Genomic DNA, 22014 nt, shown 5'->3' with positions numbered 1-22014 from the left:
GCAGGGGAGTTGGACTAGATGATCTCTAGAGGTCCCTTCCAACTCTGAAGATTCCGTGATTCCGTGATGTCTCCTGTTGTTATGGTTAACAGTCTTTCAGGCAACTCACATTTTCCATTTTTGTCCAACTTGCAACAGTGATGCTGCTTATCAGTGGTGCCCTGGTAAATGGCCCTTATGCGCTGATCACCACTGCTGTCTCTGCTGACTTGGTGAGTTTGGCTTCCCCTCTGCTTCCAGCATAGCAGCTTTGGCCTCCAGAGAGAGCCCTTTGAGTTCTGCAGGGTTATCAGTGAAGGGGCTGCATTGTCCCAAAGCAAAGGGATAAGGAGCTGGATAGGCAGTGCTGAACTTGGCCATGGAGATTGTTTTGGAGTTCGTGCATTAGTACAAATGAGCATCATGCTTGTGAGAATCTTCTAAATTATTCTTGCCTACTAACGAGACAGGCCAAATCTTGTAGATGACAGCCCAAAATGAATGTGAAGGTTGCATGCAAGGCCAAGTCTCTGTACAGGTGCCTTCTCTCCTTTTATACTTTGCATCATTAAATGCGGGGAGGGACTGTGTCTGTGTGAGAGATGAGTTAGAGACTGAATTCGTTTCAGTGCAGAAAGCTATACCTGGCACATACCCTTACTTTTGTCCATGCTACCCTCTGCCCTTTCTTGTACTGTTACTCTGGTTGCCAGCACAGGTCAGTCAGTCATAAATGCTGTGTGAAGACATTGACTCTGGTACCTTTCACTAGCTAGACTTCAGAAGGTTGCTTTCAAAGGTGCTGGTTCCTTAAGGCATAAGTCCTTAAGTTCCAGAGGCAAAAGTCCTCTAACAAAAAGCACTCTAAATATAGGAAAAGGAGCAGGACAGAAATCTCCAGACTTCCTCCGGAGCACTGTCCTTGGCCTGGAGGTCTTGGCAAGACAAAGGTGGCCACTACATGTTGCCTGTTTTTTAGCCTTAGCCTGTTTGAAGGGGCTGCTAGCTAGGAAGTGGGGCCTGACATCGCAAGATCCCTACCTAGCCCTTGGGAAGAGGGTTGAAAATGCCCACCAATTCCTCAGATGTCAGCAGTCAAGCGTCTGACACAAGTAAATATATATCACTGATTACCTGACTCGATTCTCTTTAGTGTACTGGAGGTAAAGGACTGTCTCTTTTTAGCAGTTCTCAGAACCATTCAGTTTTTCTGTCGTTCTACTAAGTCACTCCCTTTATCAGCTGTTTTTTTCTGAAGACCTGCCTTCTAAAATTGGGGCTGAACAGATCAAGAATTCTCTGAATTGGCATTTCAGTATATATCTGTAATTCTGGTAGTCTAGTGTTCCTGTCACACCAGTGATTTTTTTGTTGTTGTTTTTCTTCAGAGCTTTGTTGTATTAGCAGGGGAAAAGATGGCCATGGAAACAGGCTTGCAGTATAATGCAACGCTTAAGTGCCGTCCTTGTTGCTTGAATCCACAGTGTGTAGAACAGAAAGCTTCTTGGCTCCTGTGGTCTAAATGACATGATTTAAAAAAGGAGAATGCTCTAGGCAACAAGTTGATGGGGTAGAAGGCTTCTCTAAGTAGTGATAAAAGGGTTTGAGCCAGGACACTTAAGGCAACTTCACAATGTACATCTGATACGGAGGGTTGTGAACTAGATGCCACTGTAAGGACTTTTCTAAGTTCGGCTCAGAATGGTTCTAAGCAGCCTTTGTCGCTTTAAGGGTACCCATAAAAGCCTGAAAGGAAATGCAAGAGCCTTGTCCACAGTGACAGCGATCATCGATGGAACAGGATCTGTAGGTAAGCCCGAGCTGTAAGGTAGCCTGCCTTAGCTGTGGGAGGTTAAAACGAAGGATCTTTGAGAACCTAGGCTCTCTCCAGTTCACATTTTGCTAGGACTCGGTAAAGCTTCGGGGATGGGGAATAGAGCAAACAGCCTTAAACCTGTCTAGTGGTCCCACACCTGAGGGAGGGAGGAAGGAAGAGGGTGGTAGACTGATACTGGACACAGCAAAAGGAGATGCCATTGGGCTGTTTCTGAGATCAGGGATGTTTTATTCCTGCCCTCTGCACTAGTATGTGGAAGGGAAGATTGAGTAGCGTTCAGCTTAATACTGGGTGGGCATTTTGTTGAGCCAAAGGCAAGCATTTCTCAAACTTGTAGTCTTCCAGCTTCCCCTGAGTTAGGTTTCCCGTTGGCTTGCAGATGTACCAGGAATGTTTTGCACTTTCTGGGACCTTTTAATACATAAGGTAATACTGAATTAACTAGGTGGAGAAATTGATATTCTAATTCAGAATAACTATCTTTCAGCTTACTAAATCTTAGATTGCATCATTCTGACAATATCAATATTATATTTTAGGTGCAGCTTTGGGACCTCTCTTAGCTGGTCTTATTTCCCCATCTGGTTGGAACAACGTGTTTTACATGCTTATGGTGGCAGATGCGTGTGCCTTGCTAGTAAGTCTAAAAACACTATTTAGTTGCTATGTATTTCCTTTGTGCTAAACTATCTTAAAATGCAAATTCTCCCATTTGCAATTTCAGTACTCCATAAGAAACTTCCAGTTGTGTAGGAAGTTTTCAATTAAAGAGCAAATTTGCTCATTGTGAAATTCTCATCTAATTTTAATCAAAAGTGCAGATAAGTTCTGATGCACCTAAATTCCTGAGCAAATGCACATCTGTTAATTGCCGGCTGAGCAGATTATAGCAGGCATAATTGTAAGTGAACCTTCATATGTGGACCTAGAAAATGCCTCAGATTCCACTCACAGAGGAATTCGTTCCGTTTTCTTTAAAGCCAGTTTAGCGAAGCGGTAACAAATGTTTTGCTACATTGCTATATTGCCAAAATCACCGCGATAATGAAGCTGTTGAAAGTTAATACACCACATTCTCCAGGTGGGCCCTAAAACTGCTGTACTAGGTTAGATGAAAACTGGCATCCTAACTTTTGACAGTAACCAGGAGCATATGTTCAGGGGAAGGGAATGCAATACACGTGGTGGCTTGGTACAAAGCACATCCATTTTCCTTTTTTCTGCTGTTTGAGATCCTGTCTAGGAAGATGTGAAAAGGTTTTGTGTTTGGCTGGGTTTTTTCCCCCACTTCTGACTTGCCCTGCTTTGCTTTTAAAGACCAAAGAAGACATGAGATGAGGCAGGGCAACTCTTACTGTGCCTTTGAAGTCAGTCTTGCTGCGCCCACCTGTAAGTTAGCCTGTAGGTTACGTTTTTGAGTTTGCCACACGTTTTCCTGGCAGGCATCTGTACCAGCCTTGTTCTCCAGCAGAGCGGAATACAGCTATGACTACCTCAGAGGCGTCCTGAATGTCACCTGTTTATCCTCTCCTTTTGAAGTCCTGGGTAGGAGTGCTCGTGGAAGGGCAGGGTGACTGTGAAACACTTCAGAAATACTCCTTCCTCTGTACTGGCTGTGCTCAGACAAAACCCTCTGCCTGCACGGTGCTGCACCGAGCTCTGTGCCCCTGCAGAGCTAATGCTGAGTGTGTCAGACCACTCTTTCCTGACAGAAGAAAAGCAAAGTCTTGCTTTGAGTTACGATTGAGGCTTTTTCTTCTAAATTTCAAGTTAAACCCAAAATTTTAAAGTAAATTTTTCCACATTTAAGATGTGAAATCCCTGGAAATTAAGTAAATAAACTAAGTGAGTTAATAGTTGAAGTGTGCTGCCACTGGAGTCAGCAGCTCTATAAATCCTTATTTGTGGTGTTTTCAGTATGAGGTTATTCCATGCTGCAGAGTTAGTTTTGGGAGATTGTTGTAGTTTTCCCAAGTAGACTTAAAGCTCTACTTTTTCCATTTATAGTTATTTATTAAAACCAAATGAAAAAATCCCACATTTTTTTTCAGCGTCAGTTAAACTGCCTTTGTAAAGCTCTGCTTTTGAGAGGGTTGACTCTGTGCTGCTGTAATAAATCCTGGGTTTTGTAACTTTTGTTCTATGTTTCCCGTTATTTGCAGCACAGCATATTGGTGCCTGTGTTCAACTGTTATTTCTTCAAAGATATCTGGAGAGGCTTTAGCCTCTTGCGTGGTATTCAGCTCTGTCACGCTTGGCCACTCGCATACCTTTGAAATGTTAGGTTTAACTTCTAAACCCACCAATACTTATAATAATGAAGAAACTTCTATTTATAACAGTAAGTCTCTGAGGATAAGGAAGCCCTTAAAAGTGAGAAACCCTGGAAATTCGAATTCTGTCTTTAATTTACGTGTGAATTGACAAATTTTATTTGTAAAATCACTTTCTTGGGTACTTTTACCCAAAAGGTACACCTTTTAAAGTGCACTTGAAGGTCCTGATCCTGCATGCGCAAGTAAACATGGCTGACTTCAGTCATCTTGACTAATTGTGGGATTAAAGCTTTTCACACACATGGAGCTGTTTTTCAGAGTAGCAGCTAAAATATTTTTAAGCTCCAAAATTTCCGTCTGCCATGTATTCTTGAAGTCTTGGGTTCCCTCTGCTGGTTTCTTTACACATGTGCTGGTAAAGTAACTTCAAAAAGCCATTCTGTTTTTTACAAAGAAATTGATCTCTCAAGGGCAAAAAGGAAATTATTTTCCTCTTGCCTATTAATTGTGGGAACTCCTCTTCCAAACAATGAGCATCTGTAAATGTTTGTTTTTTTTTTTTTTTTTTTTTGTTAACCGAGTTTAGCATTACAAGGTAATGCTTCAAACAAGGAAGTCTTTGAATAACGGTGTATATCTTATCCTGAAGCTTAGTTTATTTATGTATCTGTATAGATATTAACACAGATACTGTGACTGTTTTTACAGTTCTTACTCCGTCTTATTCAGAAGGAACTTCGGTGTAACGCAGATCATACCCTGTAAGTGTTATGCATGGTTATTGCTCTTTAATAACAGTTTAAAAACACGTTACTAAGCCTCTGCCTCATAATACCTCGGTGTAGACTGAACGCGTTAAGGTTTCTGTGTGTCCATTTCTGTCTGGTTTAATTTTGCTTCAAAAGAGTAATCTTGTCTTGATGTTTTCAAATCATGAACATTTTTCTTAAGAACATCTTATTTTGAAAAGCATTTGAAAACAGGTTTCTCTCACACAGTCTCTTAGTTATTGTTTATTTTTTCCCAAATATGTCATCTTCCTGGTTTTTCATCATGGAGCATCCAGGTGGGGATAAGAAACTTGCTCTGTGGTTTTTTTTTAACAGTTTCAAATGTAACTTTTTCCAAAATGTTTCCTTTAAGGAAAGGGTGACTCTGACTTCACAGTGTTTTTAATTGAGGAAAAAATAATCCACTGAATCAATACAGTTACAGTTGCGTAATCAAGATCTAAATTGGGCCCCTCGGCTGTAGTTTTGGAGAAGTAAAATGGACAGAGAATAGAAAAACGCGTAGCAAGGGATGGATCCTGCATTTTGAAGTTCGTGGCTGTTATGCCTCACACCTCAACTTTTCCTGTCTGATTGCTGTTCTTTCCCAGGTTTAAAGAACACTGAGCTAACAGACCGGATTTGGAATATGGACTGCGTAACGGATCAGAGCTCTTCCCTGAAAAAAAACTTAATGGAATGCATTATTCTATATTTAAGAGGTTCTGTTTGGTGAAGAATTTTGCACGTTTACTGGAAGCAATGTGAGAAACGCAACTGGTAAATCCCTGAAGCTCTTATTTTTGCACATGAATAAGTACCTCAGGATGGCAACTATTCAGCAGATGAAGAGACAGGAATTGTGGGAAGGTTTTAGCAGCGCGCCTCAACTGAGCCAAAGAGAAATACCAAGTGCCTTTTTATTTCTTTTGATAGGATGTTTTTAATTAAAATGCGGAACTGTGTGTTTTCCAAAACCAAGTCAAAACTTGGAGCAGAAGGAAGTTGAAATAATAACAGACAGTCTAGCAGTGAAATGTCCCAGTGTCAGTGAGCACAGTATGTATCCCTTATGTCATCTTGCGCACATCGAGGGCATTGCTTTATAGAGGACAATACTGCTGATTATTAAGATGCGCTGCTGTTAGTATTTGGAAGCTGCTCAGACAATGATAACCTCACCGTATTATTAGTTTTTAACTACAGCACTACTTCTAATCCCAAGGACAACATCCAGCCTTTTGGTAGGTAATGAAATGGAATTTACTGTTGCGGTGTACCGCAGTTAGCAGTTTTCACAGGCTCTCTGGATGAATGTTAGTCCTCAATTAGGATGGTGCAAAAAAAGAGTCCTAAGCAACCAAAAGTAGATTATAAGACAGAATTTCCAGTGGGGGGGCTCAAATGATTTTCAGGGCATTATAAAGTAGTGGTGCGAACGTCATGTAATTGTTGTGCTGTTCCTTTAGGCTGGGTTGAAATGAGAAGTTGTTCCTTTGGGGTGGTAGAGAACTGTGAGCTGCCGTACTTTAGTACTACAGGATTGAAGAGATGAGCTGCTTTAGAGCCCACTGCCACAGTGATCTCTGGCTACTCCCTGGTTTCGGTGCCGGTGGGTGCATGTGGAAGTCATAGTCAGATCAGGGCCTTAATAACCAGAAATCTTTCAAGTGGCTAATTCAAGTGGCACTGAATTCCAGATTCAGAGCCAAAAAATATCAGAAAAGAAAAATGACCTAGCTGGTAGGTTGTAAGAGAACATTTCAGTAACTAGCGTTACCCAGCAAATAGACGGTTTAATGTCTTCAAAACATATCATTTCTTTGTACAGCTGTCGCCTTTGCGAAACAGATAGTTTCTGTGATTTCTTTTTTAAAGATGTACAAAGTAAAAAGGAATTTTTTTTGTATGAGGTGTTTATACTTAGATCATGAAGGCTAGATAATTTAAACTGTGTATTATTCTCAACTGTATTTATTAAAGCTCTAGGCATATGTCTTGTTCTGAACTGTGCTCTAAGTTTTGTGAAACAATGCAGTAGTCTTTACACTTGATTAACAAAACAGCACTCTCTAAAATAGTCCTGGAAGACACGGAGAAATGTTCTCATCGGCTGCTAGTGTTGTCCATGTGCTGGCACAACACTTAATTCCCAGGACTGTTTTGTAATTTTTCAGTCTCTGATCAGTTATTTTACTGGTTTGATTCACCACGTGCATTATGCTTGACTTGAACAGCAGAAGGACGTGTTCATTTTTAACTGTTTTGCCGAACAGAGATACAGGGAAGACCTCAGTCCCACAAAGACGCAGGGAGGGTACCAAAGTCCTTGCAAGTGAATGCTCTACGTAGACCATGCCCCTGCAGTTACCCAGATGAATGGTTGACTTCACGCATTTTGAGTAAACCTGTTGAGACCAGTGGGGATACTCAACGTGTGTGTTTGTAAATCTGTGCTGTGTTTGGACTTTAGGCTGTAGTTAAACGTGACAAAGTTCTGCAGCAATGTTACTTGAAAGGACTTCCATCTTGGTGGCATGGCATGCTGGCTCTTGCTTGGCCAGGCTGACTCTGGGGGACTGCTCGCCAGACCAGGGGACTGATTTAGCCTCTGATAGGGGAAAAATAACATTGCAACCCCAAAACAGCTGTACTGGCACAACTTCAATGGCTGTGTGAGGAGGGGGAGGGATGGAGGACTTTCTAGCTGAAGACGTCAGTCCCTTCCCCGCAAAAAAGGTATGTAGAGCTACATACTAGTTTATCGAGATAATTTAAAGTCTTAAACTCCGCTGCGCTCAGATTTTGAGAGGCTGTTCCCTATGGGCTGGAGTCTTAGGTTAAAATGCTTTCATCTGTATTTAACAGTTACAGGTTGTAAAGATATTTAACTGTGTTTTGGATTTTACGTGTGGGGCTGCTGCTGTTATTTATTTATTTATTTGAATAGCTTTTGCACTGCAGTGATTTGGGTATGGGATGACGACAATGTTGGAGGTGCCAGGCTGAGTCCTTCCTTCCACCAGTGGCAGGAGGGAGGTAGGACTCCTGGTGTGTCAACGTCTCCTTCCTTGCTGATGTGCGGCATTTCAGTTCGTCCCAGCTATGAATTTGTTGGAGAAAAAGATGGAAGGTTTTGCTTTTCTTTCTTAACAACCCTAAAGGTCTCCCACGTTGTGAATAAACTGTGTGTTTTGTTAGTATTGAGTGTCGATATCCATTAATCTGGAAATGAGTGAGACTGACAAAATTTTGTGTGTAGAAATGTGAGTGACCAGTAGGTAGAGCCAAATTTAAGTATGACTGCAGGGTTTGTTTGTTGTTTTTTAATGCTGGTTATTGTGAATTTTATTCATTTACCATCCTGTCTTGAATAAAAATAGATTCCTCTTTAAAACGAGAAATGTTGATTACGTCCTCTTTTACATCTCCATGAAGAAATGCACTATATATTGCTTGGAAGGATAGACAACCCTGCTGGGACAGTGCTCCTATCTCTTGTGAGAGTAATGAAAATGGTTCATTAGGAGAACAAATTAGAACCTTTATTTGGAAAACAGTGCCCTCCTCAACTTGAACATGTGATTTTTATTTTTTTTTTTCATTTTGTGGGATTGTGGGTTGTGCAACATCAGTATTTCCAATCAGCTGCATCAGATGGGTATATTCTGCCTCCTTATTTCAGTCTAGTAGAAAGGAGGGCACTCACCTCAGTCAGGGACTGAGTCCAGCTCCTGCAGCATATTTTTAAGGTGACTTCTTTTGTTGCCTGCTTCGCTTCCCCTTCAATTTATATGGAATTGAAATTGAAAAGCTTCATCTTTTCACTCTACCTCTCATCATCTTGAACATTTATTCTCTTGATTCTGTTATGATGTTTGATGGGATCTGCGTGCCTCTACCAGAGATGCAATGTCCAAAACGGCAGAAGTGCTGGGGAAAAACTGCTTGGAAAGCCAAACAATTTCTGGTTAGAAAAGGTGCCTGAGGGCCTTGGACAGAATTTCTCATCAAAATGTGCCCAAAGTGTCTCCCAGGAATAGGCAAATAATAGCTGGAGCGTCTTATAAAAGAAGGGAGACTTGGATCCAAGTTTCCGTTCCGCCTGATTTGGAGCAGGAACCTCCAGCAGAGTTCTTGCGCCATCATGAGTGCCCTGGCTGTTGCTGGACACGCTGCAGTGGCGGTTTGTCTCCGTTGTGGGTAGGAAGGGTTTATAGCGTGGGGAAAAGATGAATAGGTAGCAGGGGTGGTGGTGGTGTATTCACAGCTCACTTTGAGGCTTCTTATGCCTCTAAGTTGAGCTGCTAACCTGCTCCGTGCACTGATACACCTATTCCTGCGTGTTTCGCCAGCTGGGAAATTGCAGAAGCGATTTAGCCATCTGCTTCAGGAGGTTATTCCGTGTGTTTCTGGCATAATATCCTTAGAATAACAATGGAAGTCCTCCATGTGTGTTTGTGCCAATGTCACACTGCCTCAGATTTTGGCTGACCTCATCATGTTTACGCTCAGGAATCTGTTTGGTCGCTGCTGGTAGGTTTCTCCAAGTGACTGATGTGTGGGGTTGTTTATGTGAGAAGTGCTGCTCCAAATTAGGTAGACAGAAGATGGTATAAATGAAATCAGAGGATGTTTAGAGCTGTTGGAGGCAACTCTTCTTCATAGGGAATTAATTTGAGGAAGATTGTTTACAATCCTATCAAATGATGAGGCCCAGCATTGGTAACGGTGGTGTTCTCTGGTCTGAATGAAGTTTTATGGCCTGCATATTATACAGGAGGCTAGATTAGATTATTTCATAATTTGTCCCAACCTCAGAGTGTATCTCCTACGATGTTCTGATTGCTGAACTATGTCACTTTCACCTTACAGCAAACCTGTTCTGATTTTTGTCTGCTAAACTAGCCACGCGATGGTATGGACTCTTCCTCCTGCCCTCCGCTCGCAGGCTGCCGTGCCTGTGCAGGGACCGCAGACGGTTCGCTGGGAGCATCTGCGTGCTCTGCGGCTTTGGTAACCTTGAACTGCATTTTCTGCCAGGCTGAGTTAAAAATCTGTCATCCTTAAAGCTAGGGAGGGAGAAGGAGAAGATTTAAGTGCTGGTATGCTTCAGCCTCACATCCAGTGGCCTTAACGTTGTGTTATATGTCACGCTGCCTCAGAGTTTATTAAACGCGATTGCTATAAAATCTTTCTTCCCTTTTTTTGTTTCCCTCCTTTTGTTTAGTTTCCAGTTTGGAACAAGGAGAGAATTAGTTAACATCACCAGCTGATGCTTGGGGTTTATTTTTTCCCTCTGTATTTCTCTCTCAGTGTAGTATATACCAGTTACCCTGCTCTGCAGAGAAACTCTGTAAATTGTGAATACAAGAGCCAAACTTTCTTTAGGCGTATTTCAGGGATTGTCTCCTGCTTCATTGTCTGCTTGTCTCCTGTATCGGGAGATTAGCTGTCAAAAAGGTGTTGACATTCTCTTTTGATGCTGTACTTAACTGGAGGATTCTAAGGATGTTTTCTTCACTTCATGATGATACTGGGGGTAGGGCTTCTCTCCCTCCTCCTGTTACGAAAGCAGCTGACAAACACTTAGCCGCATTTCCACAATGCTCCGTCTGGTCCAGTTTGTTTCAGGCGGAGGAGGCCGCTAAACTGACTTCACTTGTACTGCCATGTAAGTAGAAACATTGAAATGCTGTTAAAAAGCTGATGCACCAGGTAATGTGTCTCACTTAGATGGGATTCCAAAACATTTCCTTCCTGGTGGTTGATTACAATCTTCAGGCCAAGCTTTTCCAGCCGTTCAGAAATGGAAGGCATTTAAGCACTGTTTTCATGAATGATTTACGCTGCAACTTCACGTCATAAGGGACTGTCTTTCTGGCTGAGAGTTGATATGTGTGTTCTCTGGTATGCAATAAAGGTACGTACACACACATCCGTGGAATATCCTTGCTTGTGGCTGTTAAATACCTATCCAGATGTAAATAAATACAAATGAGTCTGGGGTCTTGTTGTGGTGTTTTGGTTTTGGGGTTTTTTTGTCTGTCTTTTATGTCTATCTGCATGTTAGTGAGGTTTTAAAACAAGGAAAAAAGGCAAAGGGAAGGAAAGTACCCATTAACGTAAGTCAGCAAGAAGGCCGCAGTCAAGAGCTTGAACAGATTTGATCTGAAAAAGAGCAAGAGCCTTTTTGTATGAAAAATTGGCTACAGGTAAAGAAAGGAAGGGCAAAGACAGAAAGGTGATTCAATTTTGGAAATGAAAAGAAAGAGGAGGACATCAAGTGATGACACATAATTAAAATGCAGGGTGTAATTGGGATACTGTAGAAATGTGAATGTGGGATGGAGTAATGGTAAAAACGCAAAGATGGCAAAGCCGTCTGAGTTGGCTGGGAAACCAGAGAGAGAGGTGAAAATCGGGTGTTGGGATTAAAAAAGGGGGAAGGGTAAGAGCCACCTCACCCCAAGGTCCTGTGTGCTGAGCGGCGTTTCTGGAGCGAGGGGGCTGCTCACCCCGTCTGTCTCTGGTGGGCACTGGGCTTGGGTTCAGGAGGGCCAGGGGGGCTCCGAGGGATGTATCCAAGGGGAGAGGGCTGCCGTGGCTGGATGTGGAGCTGGTCAGCTGCTGGGTCCTTTCTCCCGTGAGGTAAACAGATGCTTTGGCCTGAACAACCTTCCAATTTTTCAATTACGTGAGCGTTCATTTGAAGCTTGGCGTTTTTGTGCCCACATCTGTAACCTTTTTTTTTTTTTTCTTCTGGGACTAACTGGTTCCTGTGCTCGTAAGAAACGCCTGGGAGAGTTGGTCCCATCCCAGTGCTGGAGCGATCGAGGGTTTCTGCAGGTCCCCGCGGAGCTGTCGCAGGGCTTGCATCCAGCAGTGTTCAGTTGATTTTTCGCTTTTTGCCAGCAGCACATTCCTTTGCCCATGTGGTGGCAGGTTGGGCACAGGGCTAGATGAGCAGCTGGTGCAAAACTTGAGGGGGGCTGAAATTTTGGAGGTCCCTTCTAGGCAAGGTGCAGGGCTGTCCCTGTAGAGCCTGGTTTGAGTTGCTTCCACCATCTTCAGGTTGCCGTAGTTATTTGAATCTGGGCTTGGGACGAGAGGCAGTGCTTCAAAACTAAACGTCTTAGAACCTAAATTACTCTGATATTTGCGTTTATCATACTAATTGATTTTTCTGCTCTAATCACATTTATAGTGTGCTTTTAAAAATACAACAGAAAAACTTGAACTAAAACTTACTTCTCATCTTTCCGCACCTGTAGAGGTCACTTTCTTACATGAACCTGGCCCTGAACTTGTAAGGTTTCTCCCAACATTGCAGGATGTGGATTTCATATTTGTTAGAAAATCGGCTTTTTGTGGCCTGCCATCTATGACCGAGTTATTTTTTTGTTTGTTTGTTACGCGTAAAGATTCACGGAAGGCAAAACCTTGGCGAGGTGGTATTGGATAGGTGAACTGGGGCAGAGCGGGGTGAGGGAAGTTGTTCAGCCTTTCCCAACTGTGAGTACTTTGGCAATTGTACGCACAGGCCGCAGCGAAGGTGTAATCCCTTCCAGCCTTTACTCCGAGGAACTGATTGCCCTTTCGCTTGCGTAGCTCAGGAGCAAGCATTTGGAGAATCCAAAAACTTTATTTAAAGTCCTTGCCCCCTTGGGCCCTGCAGTTTTTTTAGTTTGTCTGATACCCAAATCCTTAACAGGTGGCCTGAATTTCTTAGGTTATTCAGAAACCAGCAGCAGCTCCACGCGTTGAGGTCAGAACTCAAAGCAGCAGCCTGAGTTCATGCGCTAAATCAAGAGGGATACAGATGCACACACACGAATTGCAGCGCAAATTGGGGACAAGCTGAAAGGGCTGGATTTCACTGCCCTATAGGTACGGGGAGACTAGCTCAAAAGAGAAGGGACAAAAGGATCGGTAACTCCTGAATTCTCACCTTCTCATTTTTGTCATGCGAAGGGCAGTCGGTGTAGGCAGCCTGTGTAGCCGAGTGACGTACAGGTAAAACCTGTGGAAGGAGTGGGTTTCTTCTGACTGTTCTGCCAAACAGAGTGATGTTATTTCTGCAGCAGAGGATGGAGTATTGTATGTGAATCTGAGTCATCCTGTTTCGCCGCAGGCCACGTGAGACTTCAGCTTAATAAGTACAGCCGGTTCTGAATCTATTCTTAAATCGCTCTGATCGTCTGGTAGGAAACAGCTGAACACTGCGTTGTTCCGTGGCAGAATTTGCAGGTTCCGTTTGATACCGATAGGTGTAACCGCGGCACCCGATTTAGCCATCCCTGTTAGAAGTCTTTATAAAGCTTCCTCCCCCTTTTTCCTTTGGTTGCAGCTTTCCAGTTATGTGAAAGGAAGAAAGCACGTTAATAAAAGAACAGAGGAGCGCACAAAAAAATGTATCAAAAGCACATTTTCTCTCCCAAATAGAAGAAAGAGCTGAAATGGCATGCAAGGTCACCTGTGCTGGGATGACCATCACCCCACTGAAGCGTGCGTGTGTTCAGCTCAACGCCAGCCCCTCACTTTCCTCTTGGCTGGGTTAGGGGTTTGGAAGGTAAGAAAGTTTGCTCACCTGCTTGGCGCTGAGGGGACTCCACTACCCCAGCGGGTCTGCCTGGCCGCTTGCAAAATGGTGCGGTTGCTGAAAGCAGAGAGAAATCTTGAGAAACCTTCTGGTTTCCGTGCTGTGATTTTTTTTTTACAGCGGCAGTTCTCAAAACAGGGGTCACCAGCCCAGAAAGGCAGAACTGGGCTGACTGACGAAACTGGGGTGCAGATGCCTGAGAATCTGCATTTTAGGGCTGATATTATCTGTATTAGAGCTACATCAGACAAACTTCCCATACGCATCACACTTTGCCCATAGGCAAATCGCGAGACTCTAAACCCAGATTTCAGCAAATAATTGTTTGAGGAGGATGAAATCCCTCTCCAGCAAAGCACCTAGAAACGGTGAGTAAATGAAATCCCCTGAACATTTGGAGTAGAACTAACAGCTCTAGTTCTGGAAACAATTTTCACTGTCATTTGAAATGAGACCTCTTGGTAGAAAGGTTACAGATGATGTAAGTCATACAGTAATGGGGAAAACAAAGCTCCTGTATTTGCCTGCTTGAAATCCTCTAGTAAAACAATGCATTTGTCGAAGCAGCATCTAAATGTCATTTCTGTCTGTCATCGGAAAGGAAATGTTATTCCTAAGCACAGACTGGTTCCTACACACAGTTTTTTCAGCTTTCCCAGGCCCATAAAAGCAGGCAAAATGGATGATTAGCAGCTCCCGCGTGTTCACCTTACGCGTCCCTGTAAACCTCAGGAACTGCCTCCTGCCTTGTTTTTGCTGTCTCTCTCTTTCAAGCACAGTTGACATTGTCCACGTAAATGGGTTCTGCTGAGAACAACAACAAAAACAACAAAAAAACCCATGATAAACTGTCTCACTAGTCTTTTTGTTTTTAGGCCAAAAAAATTGATCTAGTAAGCACTCGGGTGCTGTGTGACTTTCCAACAAGTTTAGTATTCTGTGGCACAAGTCTATTTTCAAGCAAGTTTGTCCAAGTAATTACTTTGTGAATTACAGTTCGATTCACCCGGAATCGAATCCTGGATCATTTCGGAGCCTGCAGCCTTTGCCGGGCTCTGCCTGTGCAGGTGTCCAGGCTGTCGGCGGCCGCACACACTCCCCGGGGGGATGCGCTGGCTGGTAGAGGCTGGGCCGGGATGCCAAGGGCAGGATGCTTCCATAAAGTGATCCGCGGTGATGGATTTTGTGTCTCAGAAGGACTCGGCCAAGCTTAAACCTCCTCTGTTTTAGAATACGAAGCAGAGCCAGGCGTTGAAGCGGGCAGGCTCTCCAGCAATTGCCTTAAAAGAAACAAGGAGCAGATGCACCCGGAGAGCAGCAGCGGCAGCGCTGGGGAGAAACGGGACTCCAAAGGCACAAGAAGAGTGTGCAGCTCCTCTCAGGGAGTGGTGGGATGTCTTAATCTTGTAGGCGGTTTGGATGTCCTCATGGGAGGACTCCGTGGAAATTCCTACAAATAATATTCAGCAAGGCAGAAACAGCTCATAATGGTGATGTTTAGCGTACTGCAATGTGATGTGATAGGACACTAGCAATATTTAGTTCCTGGTAGCCACCACGTGTCTCTGGGGATGTGTGTGTCGGGGGTTTATGCTGATAATGCCATACCTTAAGGATTTATAGACTCATGCAGAGACGTGTGTGCACGCAAAGCAGGCACACCTCCCAACAGCAGCTCTTCAGCAACAGGCGCAGTTCTTCAAATAAAACTCCGGTCTCGGTCGCTCACTCTGGGAACGTCGTGTGATCGGGCTGGAGGAGGGGAGGGGGATGTGTAATAGACAAGTAGACCAAAAGCACCATTTTATTAAGAGAAAGTGATGTGTTGCCTTCGGCCCTCCCCCTAGCACTGGCGAGGGTCAGGCACTCATAAGCTCCAAAGTAAGCAGGGCTCGGAATCTCTGCAGGAATCCTGTGTTGTTGGTGAGTGATTCTGGATCCGTGGCTTTCCTGCTGCCCATGGGCACCATTTTCTTGGGCAGAGGGGTGGCGCGGGGCTGATTGCGCTGGTGGCAGGAGAGACGGATGGCAAACGGTGGGGAGCCTGCGCCCCTTGGATAAAACGGGGCAGGGTGAGAGTGTGGAGCCCCCCCAGCCATCACAGGTGAAGACACCGGGGCAAATAGTGGGGAGCAGAGCAGTGGTCAGAGGGGATGATGATGGAAGAGCAGCAGGAGAAACCCAAAAAAAGAATAAAAATGCAGGGATAAGGCATGGGGTTGGAAAGAAGAGCTGGGGACAACGCTGTGCCCCTTTTAGTGGGGGGCTGCTGGGTTTTTACTTTATTTCTGTGTGTTTACTTTATTTCTGTTTGTTCTTGGTCTTCTCAGGTTTTTGTCCAAAAACGTGTTTGCTGCCTATGGGAAGCTTTTAGACGGTGGCTGAGAGCCAACAGTGCATTTTCATCAAATGTTTGGGCAGAGGGGGAAATCCAAGGAGGGGAAAACCTTCACATCCAGTGTCCAGGTTGTGTGGAAGCAGCTGAAGGTGGGAGGATAAGGATTTAAAAAAAAAATAAAAAAAAATCCAGGTGAATCCAGTGAAGTCCATTCAAAGCAGCAGGAAAAAGAAGGAAGAAAGGAGGAAGAGGAGGATGAAAGACTAGGAAGGAGACATGGCCTCAGCTGTATTGGAGTGTGATGGGAGAGGATGCAGCCGCTAACAAAGCCCCTCTGGAAGAAGTTTCCCACTAAAACCCAGCAGCTGTCACGCTGGGAGCTCTCGAGGACAGCCGTGAGTGTTGTCCCGGGTGATGGTCCCCTGAGCTGATCTCCTCAAATTTGAGGCTAAATATGTGTTGTAGAGCTGGCCTCAACGTGGTGACGTTGGGCCCTTCCCTGTGCAGGAGCGAGGAAGGGAAGCTCTGGCCTGAGCTTGTTTTCTTTACCTCTTGCAATATCTTAGACTTGAATGTTCACATCTCAAGACCAGTGTTACTGGTCCCAGGGTTCGCCTGGGGCCACCTCTAAGAAAGGGAGGGTGCAGGAGGGCAGGGAGGTATGGGCTGAGACCCAGCACCCTGGTGTAAGCCTGGGCTGTGCAGGGCAAAAATCGGTGGAAGGTGGAGAAAGGGTAGTGAAAAATCTTTACCAAAAAAAAATAAATACAACTTTCATGTGAGGCACTCCTTCCCCCTGTAAGCTACTTCCAATTTAATTTTTTGTAACACTTCATTGCTGCCCTTTCTCCTGACCATGCTGTTAATTTATGATATTTACTGTTTTCCTCAGGAAATGGAGTCCTATTATTACATGAAAATCTCAGTTCAATTTTGTTTCTTGATGAAAGTTTCTGGCTTTCAAAGTTGTAGAGGAAAGCTCACGTACGTGACCTGAACGAACAGTCAAGTTCAGAAGATAGGAGACAAGTAAAAAGAAAAAGCAGAAATGTGTTATTTGAAAGCAAACGCTAATGATTTCTCATCCAATCTTTTGAGTTTCTTTGGTCATGACCTGTGATTTTTAGAAACGGTGACCATGCTAATAGAGAGACGTGTGATGGGTGATCGTCTAAGTAACGCTCCTGGGGAAAAGCATCACTGAACTCAACGTAATTTTGGAAACTGCAGGAATAGTTAAAAGTTTCCCCGTTTCATGCAGCCTTCAGTATTCTGGTAGAGCGGATCAGGCACGCTCAGTGCTACCTGAGGCTTTTGTCATCCTTTTCACACAGTATCTGTGGCTCTGTTCTGGCCTTCCATCCTAAGAGATGAGACTCTTTAATCTCTTTATTGAGAAAATGCGTTTCTGCCCATTAATGGAAACGGGACTGAATGATCTGTGCAAACAGAACAAATATGAGAAAATATGTACGTTATAGAAAAATGTTGTGTATTTGAGGTATTATCTAGCCACCTATGAAGGTCTGTATTTTAATAATCATGTTAAAATAGGTCTAATATTTTATGCACTGCAAAGAACTATGCAAAGTCCCTTCATGTTGACACCCACCCCCTCCCCCCCCGGAATTCACGTGGCTAGCTCTGATTTTTATGGGACGCAGGCGTGATGCGGTTGAGGTACAATCTCCCCACCCAGGGTCTGAACTTTGCCGATGCACCTAGCCTGCATCAGAGAGAAGGCCGTGAAACGTTTCGTAGCCATTCCTGCTGAGGTGACGGTGGGTCGGCGTTGTAAGGAGGGGGCGAGCGGCAGCAGCGCGCAGACGAGGCGGCACCCAGGGATGAGTCACGGATGCGGCAGTGATTGCCTCCTGCTCTGCCCATGTCAGGTCCTCGGCCCAGACACAAATTCCCCAGGCCCCACATCTCGTGAACGTGTGAAATACGTTAGGCCAGGCTGGCACCAGTATTAGCAGCCCTGCGTTAAGCTTCGGGTTGCCAAGACTTTAGGGTGTCTGGTGGCTGCTTGTCAGAAAGCTGGAAATAGCTGATTGTACAGTGAGTCACTGAACAGCTCTGAGCTGCTCAGATGGCAGTCTCCCAAAACAGGCATCTGAAGTTACTTCGCTTTCCTGCACCACATAAAATGCCAGGCAGTTTTCTTCAAGTCGAGCCATGTATCGCTTCCCTCCCGTTTGGGAGCTGGGGCTGTGGCCCCCGCTCAAGCTTCCCTGCCAAGAGCATGAGCCAGCCTTGTCCAGGAGAGGGAATTGACTTTTCCACTTCTTGGCTATCACCCCTCTGAGTGATCTAGCGGGTGACTTCAGACACAGTTAATTTAATTTTTTTATTTATTTTTTTTTTCCTCATCAGCTCTTGAAAGTTCCAATTGGGTCTGCTAATTTCTTCCATAACCTTATGAAAAAGCAGCTTTTTATAGCTGGGCTTTCCCAGAAGCTCTATACCAGGGATCCAGCAACGCTGACTGCGTGTGTCGTTAGCAGCTAGTTAGAGTCTGTGTGCGTACGTATGTATTGCAGGCTTCATACCGTGTGTACATATGTATTGCAGGCTTCATACCGTATACAGCAGTGCCTTGGGCAAGATTGCAAGGCACTCTGCTACTCCTGGCTCCATGCTGATACTTTAAATTAAGGCCTAGGAGCAGATAGCTGGGTTGCAGAGATGGGAGGAGAGTGAGAAATGCAGGGAAGAGGTGGAAAAGGGAGAGCAGAGAGGGAAGGGAGCCTGAAAATCAAGCAGAGAGGTTGCAAGGGAAGAGAGTGCAGCCAAGGCTCTCCGTAGGCAGCCGACAGCACACCGCAGCGGGGCATGGGCCACGGCGATGCCCGAGGTCCTGCTGGCTCCTGGCGGGGAGAAGAGGTCGCCTGGGGAGGTGATGCAAAGCGCTCTCAGCAAAACCAGGACACAGGCGTTGCAGGGCCTGTGCCAAGGACCCGATGCTGGCCCGGCAATGAAAAGAAAGGCTTGCGGAGGCTGAGCTTCCTCCACACCCGGCGGGGAGCAGGGAAAGGCGACGGGTTTGCAGCGCTGGGAGACCTTCAGGAAATCAACTTGGGGAGCTGCCAGGTGTTGCGAGTGCTTTAGAAAACAGATTACTAAAAAAAATGTTGCTAATGTAGAGCTGGAGAAAGAAGGTTTTTACTTCAGTTAGACAAAAGAGGAAAGTCAAGAAATGCCAGATGCTGTAATGGACACATGCTTTCATTAAGTGGAAGGATCGCCTGTGGCTTGAGACTGCTCCTTCTCCAAGCCAGTACTGCACACACGGACAACTATGTGTGAGTTAACAGGGTTTGCTGGTTTTATTTTCCCAAGATTTGAGCCTATTAACTGGTATGTGCGAGTGTTGAGGCACAAGCAAGAACTACTGGTACCAGAATTCTAACAACAATTGTAAACAGAATAAAGGCAGTATTATTGCCGCGGTGGCCAGCATTGTGGGATTAAAGAGCAGGTTCCCGGGTGAGTAATACTACGTCTTCAGCCCACGGGGCTCTGTATCTGCACTCAGGTGCCCCGGACCAACCATCTTGGGAGATGCCGCAGCTCTCTTCCAGCCCACGTTCCTGGCGGTTTGCCATGGAAACCGGGATGTGGGTGATTACGGCTGCAGCACGTGGATTGGGGATGGGGATGGGGTGAGCTATGGATCCAGAAACGGGGCTGGAGCCAGGAGCAAGCTGGGGAGCTGCGCTGCTGCGCGGTGAAGGGCCAAATGCAGGCTTTTAGGGCCCTTATAGACAAATCATATAAAGGTCTCAGTATTAATAATTGGTTGCTCTGTAATTAGCATTAAATGTGATCATTTCCAGGACCAGTCATGTGGAAACCTGGCACTGTATAAAAGAAATGTGCGAAGAAACGAGCTAAAATTTCCATATACAGCAAGCCATATACTTTCCATAGGCTTTTGGAAAGGAGTGAGAGCTGGACTGAAAATGTCGGTCATGCTCTCCAACGGGCACGATGGAGGAGCTTACACTGGCATGGCCATCGGTTCAGCTGTTAACAGCGTAACCGCCATGAAAAGTTAATTCCTGCATAGGCTTGACCCTGACTTACATGTTTCTGGGAGAGAAAGATCTAGAAGCAAGAGTGGTGAAACACCAAAGACGGTGAAAGGAGGGAGAGAAGACTGAGTGAAATAGGGAGGGGAAGAGGAGCTGGGGGAGCGAAGGGGAAACCCTCCCAGCTCCAGGGGCAATCGGGTGTTCCGGTAGGTTTGAGGGAAATGGCATGGAAAGGTAAAGCAGTAAGACAAGGCCCTGTGGGAACGTGGAGACAGACAGACATGTGCAAGAGACCTTCAGCCGAAGGAGGGGACCTGCAAGGGAAGGGATTAGTGGGCAGAGGAAGCAGCTGAGAGACTTAGATATGGAGTAGGTAAGGAAAAAAGTTGATTTATTTAAATTATTATTCTCTGCTTTTTCTTCTAGGCAAAATTTTTTCAAAATGTATCGCCTTCCTTAAAATACTTGGCTTGACTCATACTCCGGCTGCCCATCCCTTCAAAGGCCAGGCTGCACCTTCCCGGTCTCAGTGGACCAGGAAGCATTTCCAAATAAAACCCGAGTCCCTAATTAGCCCCCTTCACAGGCACCAGCGTACTTTCTGTGCTTTGCACAAAACCTAAGGTTTTTCCCTCCCCAGTCTCCACCACGGGCACCTCTCCCTGCCCCTCTGGTGGGGGGGATGAGCTATTTGGTGTTGAGTCCAGCCCTGCGCAGCCTCCCCAGGGCACAGGGCAGGGACAAGCACTGCAGGCAGGGCACCAAGAGGTCCGTCGTGGAGGGCAAGGAGAGCCAAAGTACGGGAGAGAGTCAGGAAACACGGTTCAGTGACGACTGGTGGAAATGCGTTTCTCTGAGGAAAAGTGAATGGGGGATTATTCACTGAAAGGTTTAATTTATCTGGCTTCCCCCCCCATCTAAATCCCTTTGAAGAATACTGCCCCGCACTCCCCCGGTTTGGATGTACATTTGCAAGGAGCACTTGATTTCTTGAGCAAGAAAGCTAGGTTTTAGAGAGGCTAGGGGTCATGATCTGCAGTGGGTGCCACCGCGTGAGCACAGCTACTTCAGGACGGGTGAAGCCATCCCTGGAAACCCCATCCCATGGCTGTAAATAGGTGACTGTTGTTGAGGGGGATGCTTCAGAGAAAGGATGGATTTTGGGAGGCTATTGCAGAAGGATGTTGCCACCTCGAGACGCGTCTGAGAGGGGCAGCTCCTCGGAGGGGCCACACAAGCTGGCAGGCCATGGGAAAGGCAAGCAGAGGCAGCGGCGGTGCTGTCCCTGCCTTGTCCTTGACAGCTCGCTGCCTCTGTCCCTTGCAGCTGTGAGGAGGGGGGAGAGAGCGGAGGGGGATGGTACCATGTCACCCCATGCCAGCCCTGCATGGAGAGTGGCTGGGGCAGCCCTCTTCATCCCTAAAGCTTTACACTCTCCCTGTAACCATGGTTTGCAGCAGGGGGGGATCTCGACCTGTGTAAAGACAGTGTGGGTGTTTCGTGCCTTGACAGCAGTGAGCCCGAGTGCAAACCGCGTGTGATCTGAATATCCTACAGTTACACCTTGGAAACCCTAATAAAGCTGTCTCTGAACCGCATACGTGGAGCAGACACCAGGACCAGGAGACAGAGGCACCTTTTTTACTCCTTGGGAGCAGCCGCTGGCGTAAGTGACATCTGGCTGGGGCACCGCCAGATCGGCGGGCCAAAGGCTCAAGCCCCACAGCCCTCTGAAAGCCACATCTAGTTTTAAGGGTTGTGTGTACAAAGTGGTGTGTGTTGGCCTCAGTAAACAACTTAGCAGAGAAGGCAAAGCAGAGCTGTGCAACACTTGATGTGCCGCCTGCGGTCTGGGAGATAATAGCTTAGTGCTGCCTGTAGCTGGTCAAAATGCTCCTTTAAGGCATTTTTACCAAATGATGGAGACACATCGCCTGGCCGTATTGCCAGGATTTGTCCCAGCTGATGAACTGTCGAAGGGTTGAATAAGATAGGATAATTCTTCCAAGGCATTTTTGTCCCATGTTGCACAGTGTATAATGAAATAAGGAGATTCAGGAGGGTTAAACCAGCTAAAGGAAGGCAGCCATCTCACGGAGGTGCACATCCCCTTTGATGAACACCATCTTTTGTTGCCTTTGAGCTTTTGTAGATTGAATTCTACATGAAAAGTTC

The 22014-nt window shown here is 45.5% G+C and overlaps 1 protein-coding gene across 7 annotated transcripts in view; it reads left to right on the top strand.

Annotated features, from left to right (window-relative positions):
- The window catches only part of SLC37A1 (solute carrier family 37 member 1), a 38747-nt gene extending 30682 nt beyond the window's left edge, over positions 1-8065 (top strand). For all 7 annotated transcript variants that reach the window (XM_063344895.1, XM_063344905.1, XM_063344879.1 and 4 more), the window contains 5 exons: positions 139-212; positions 1711-1789; positions 2356-2453; positions 4801-4853; positions 5474-8065. In XM_063344895.1, the coding sequence (XP_063200965.1) occupies positions 139-212; positions 1711-1789; positions 2356-2453; positions 4801-4853; positions 5474-5489 (320 nt within the window). In that variant the 3' untranslated portion in view covers positions 5490-8065. The remainder of the gene's footprint in view (positions 1-138; positions 213-1710; positions 1790-2355; positions 2454-4800; positions 4854-5473) is intronic.
- Positions 8066-22014: the final 13949 nt, after the last annotated feature.

The sequence above is a fragment of the Chroicocephalus ridibundus genome, chromosome 1 (assembly GCF_963924245.1).
Source record: "Chroicocephalus ridibundus chromosome 1, bChrRid1.1, whole genome shotgun sequence".
Lineage (NCBI taxonomy): Eukaryota > Metazoa > Chordata > Aves > Charadriiformes > Laridae > Chroicocephalus > Chroicocephalus ridibundus.
Note: the sequence above shows the minus strand (reverse complement) of the source record. Positions and strands in the feature narration are given on the sequence as shown.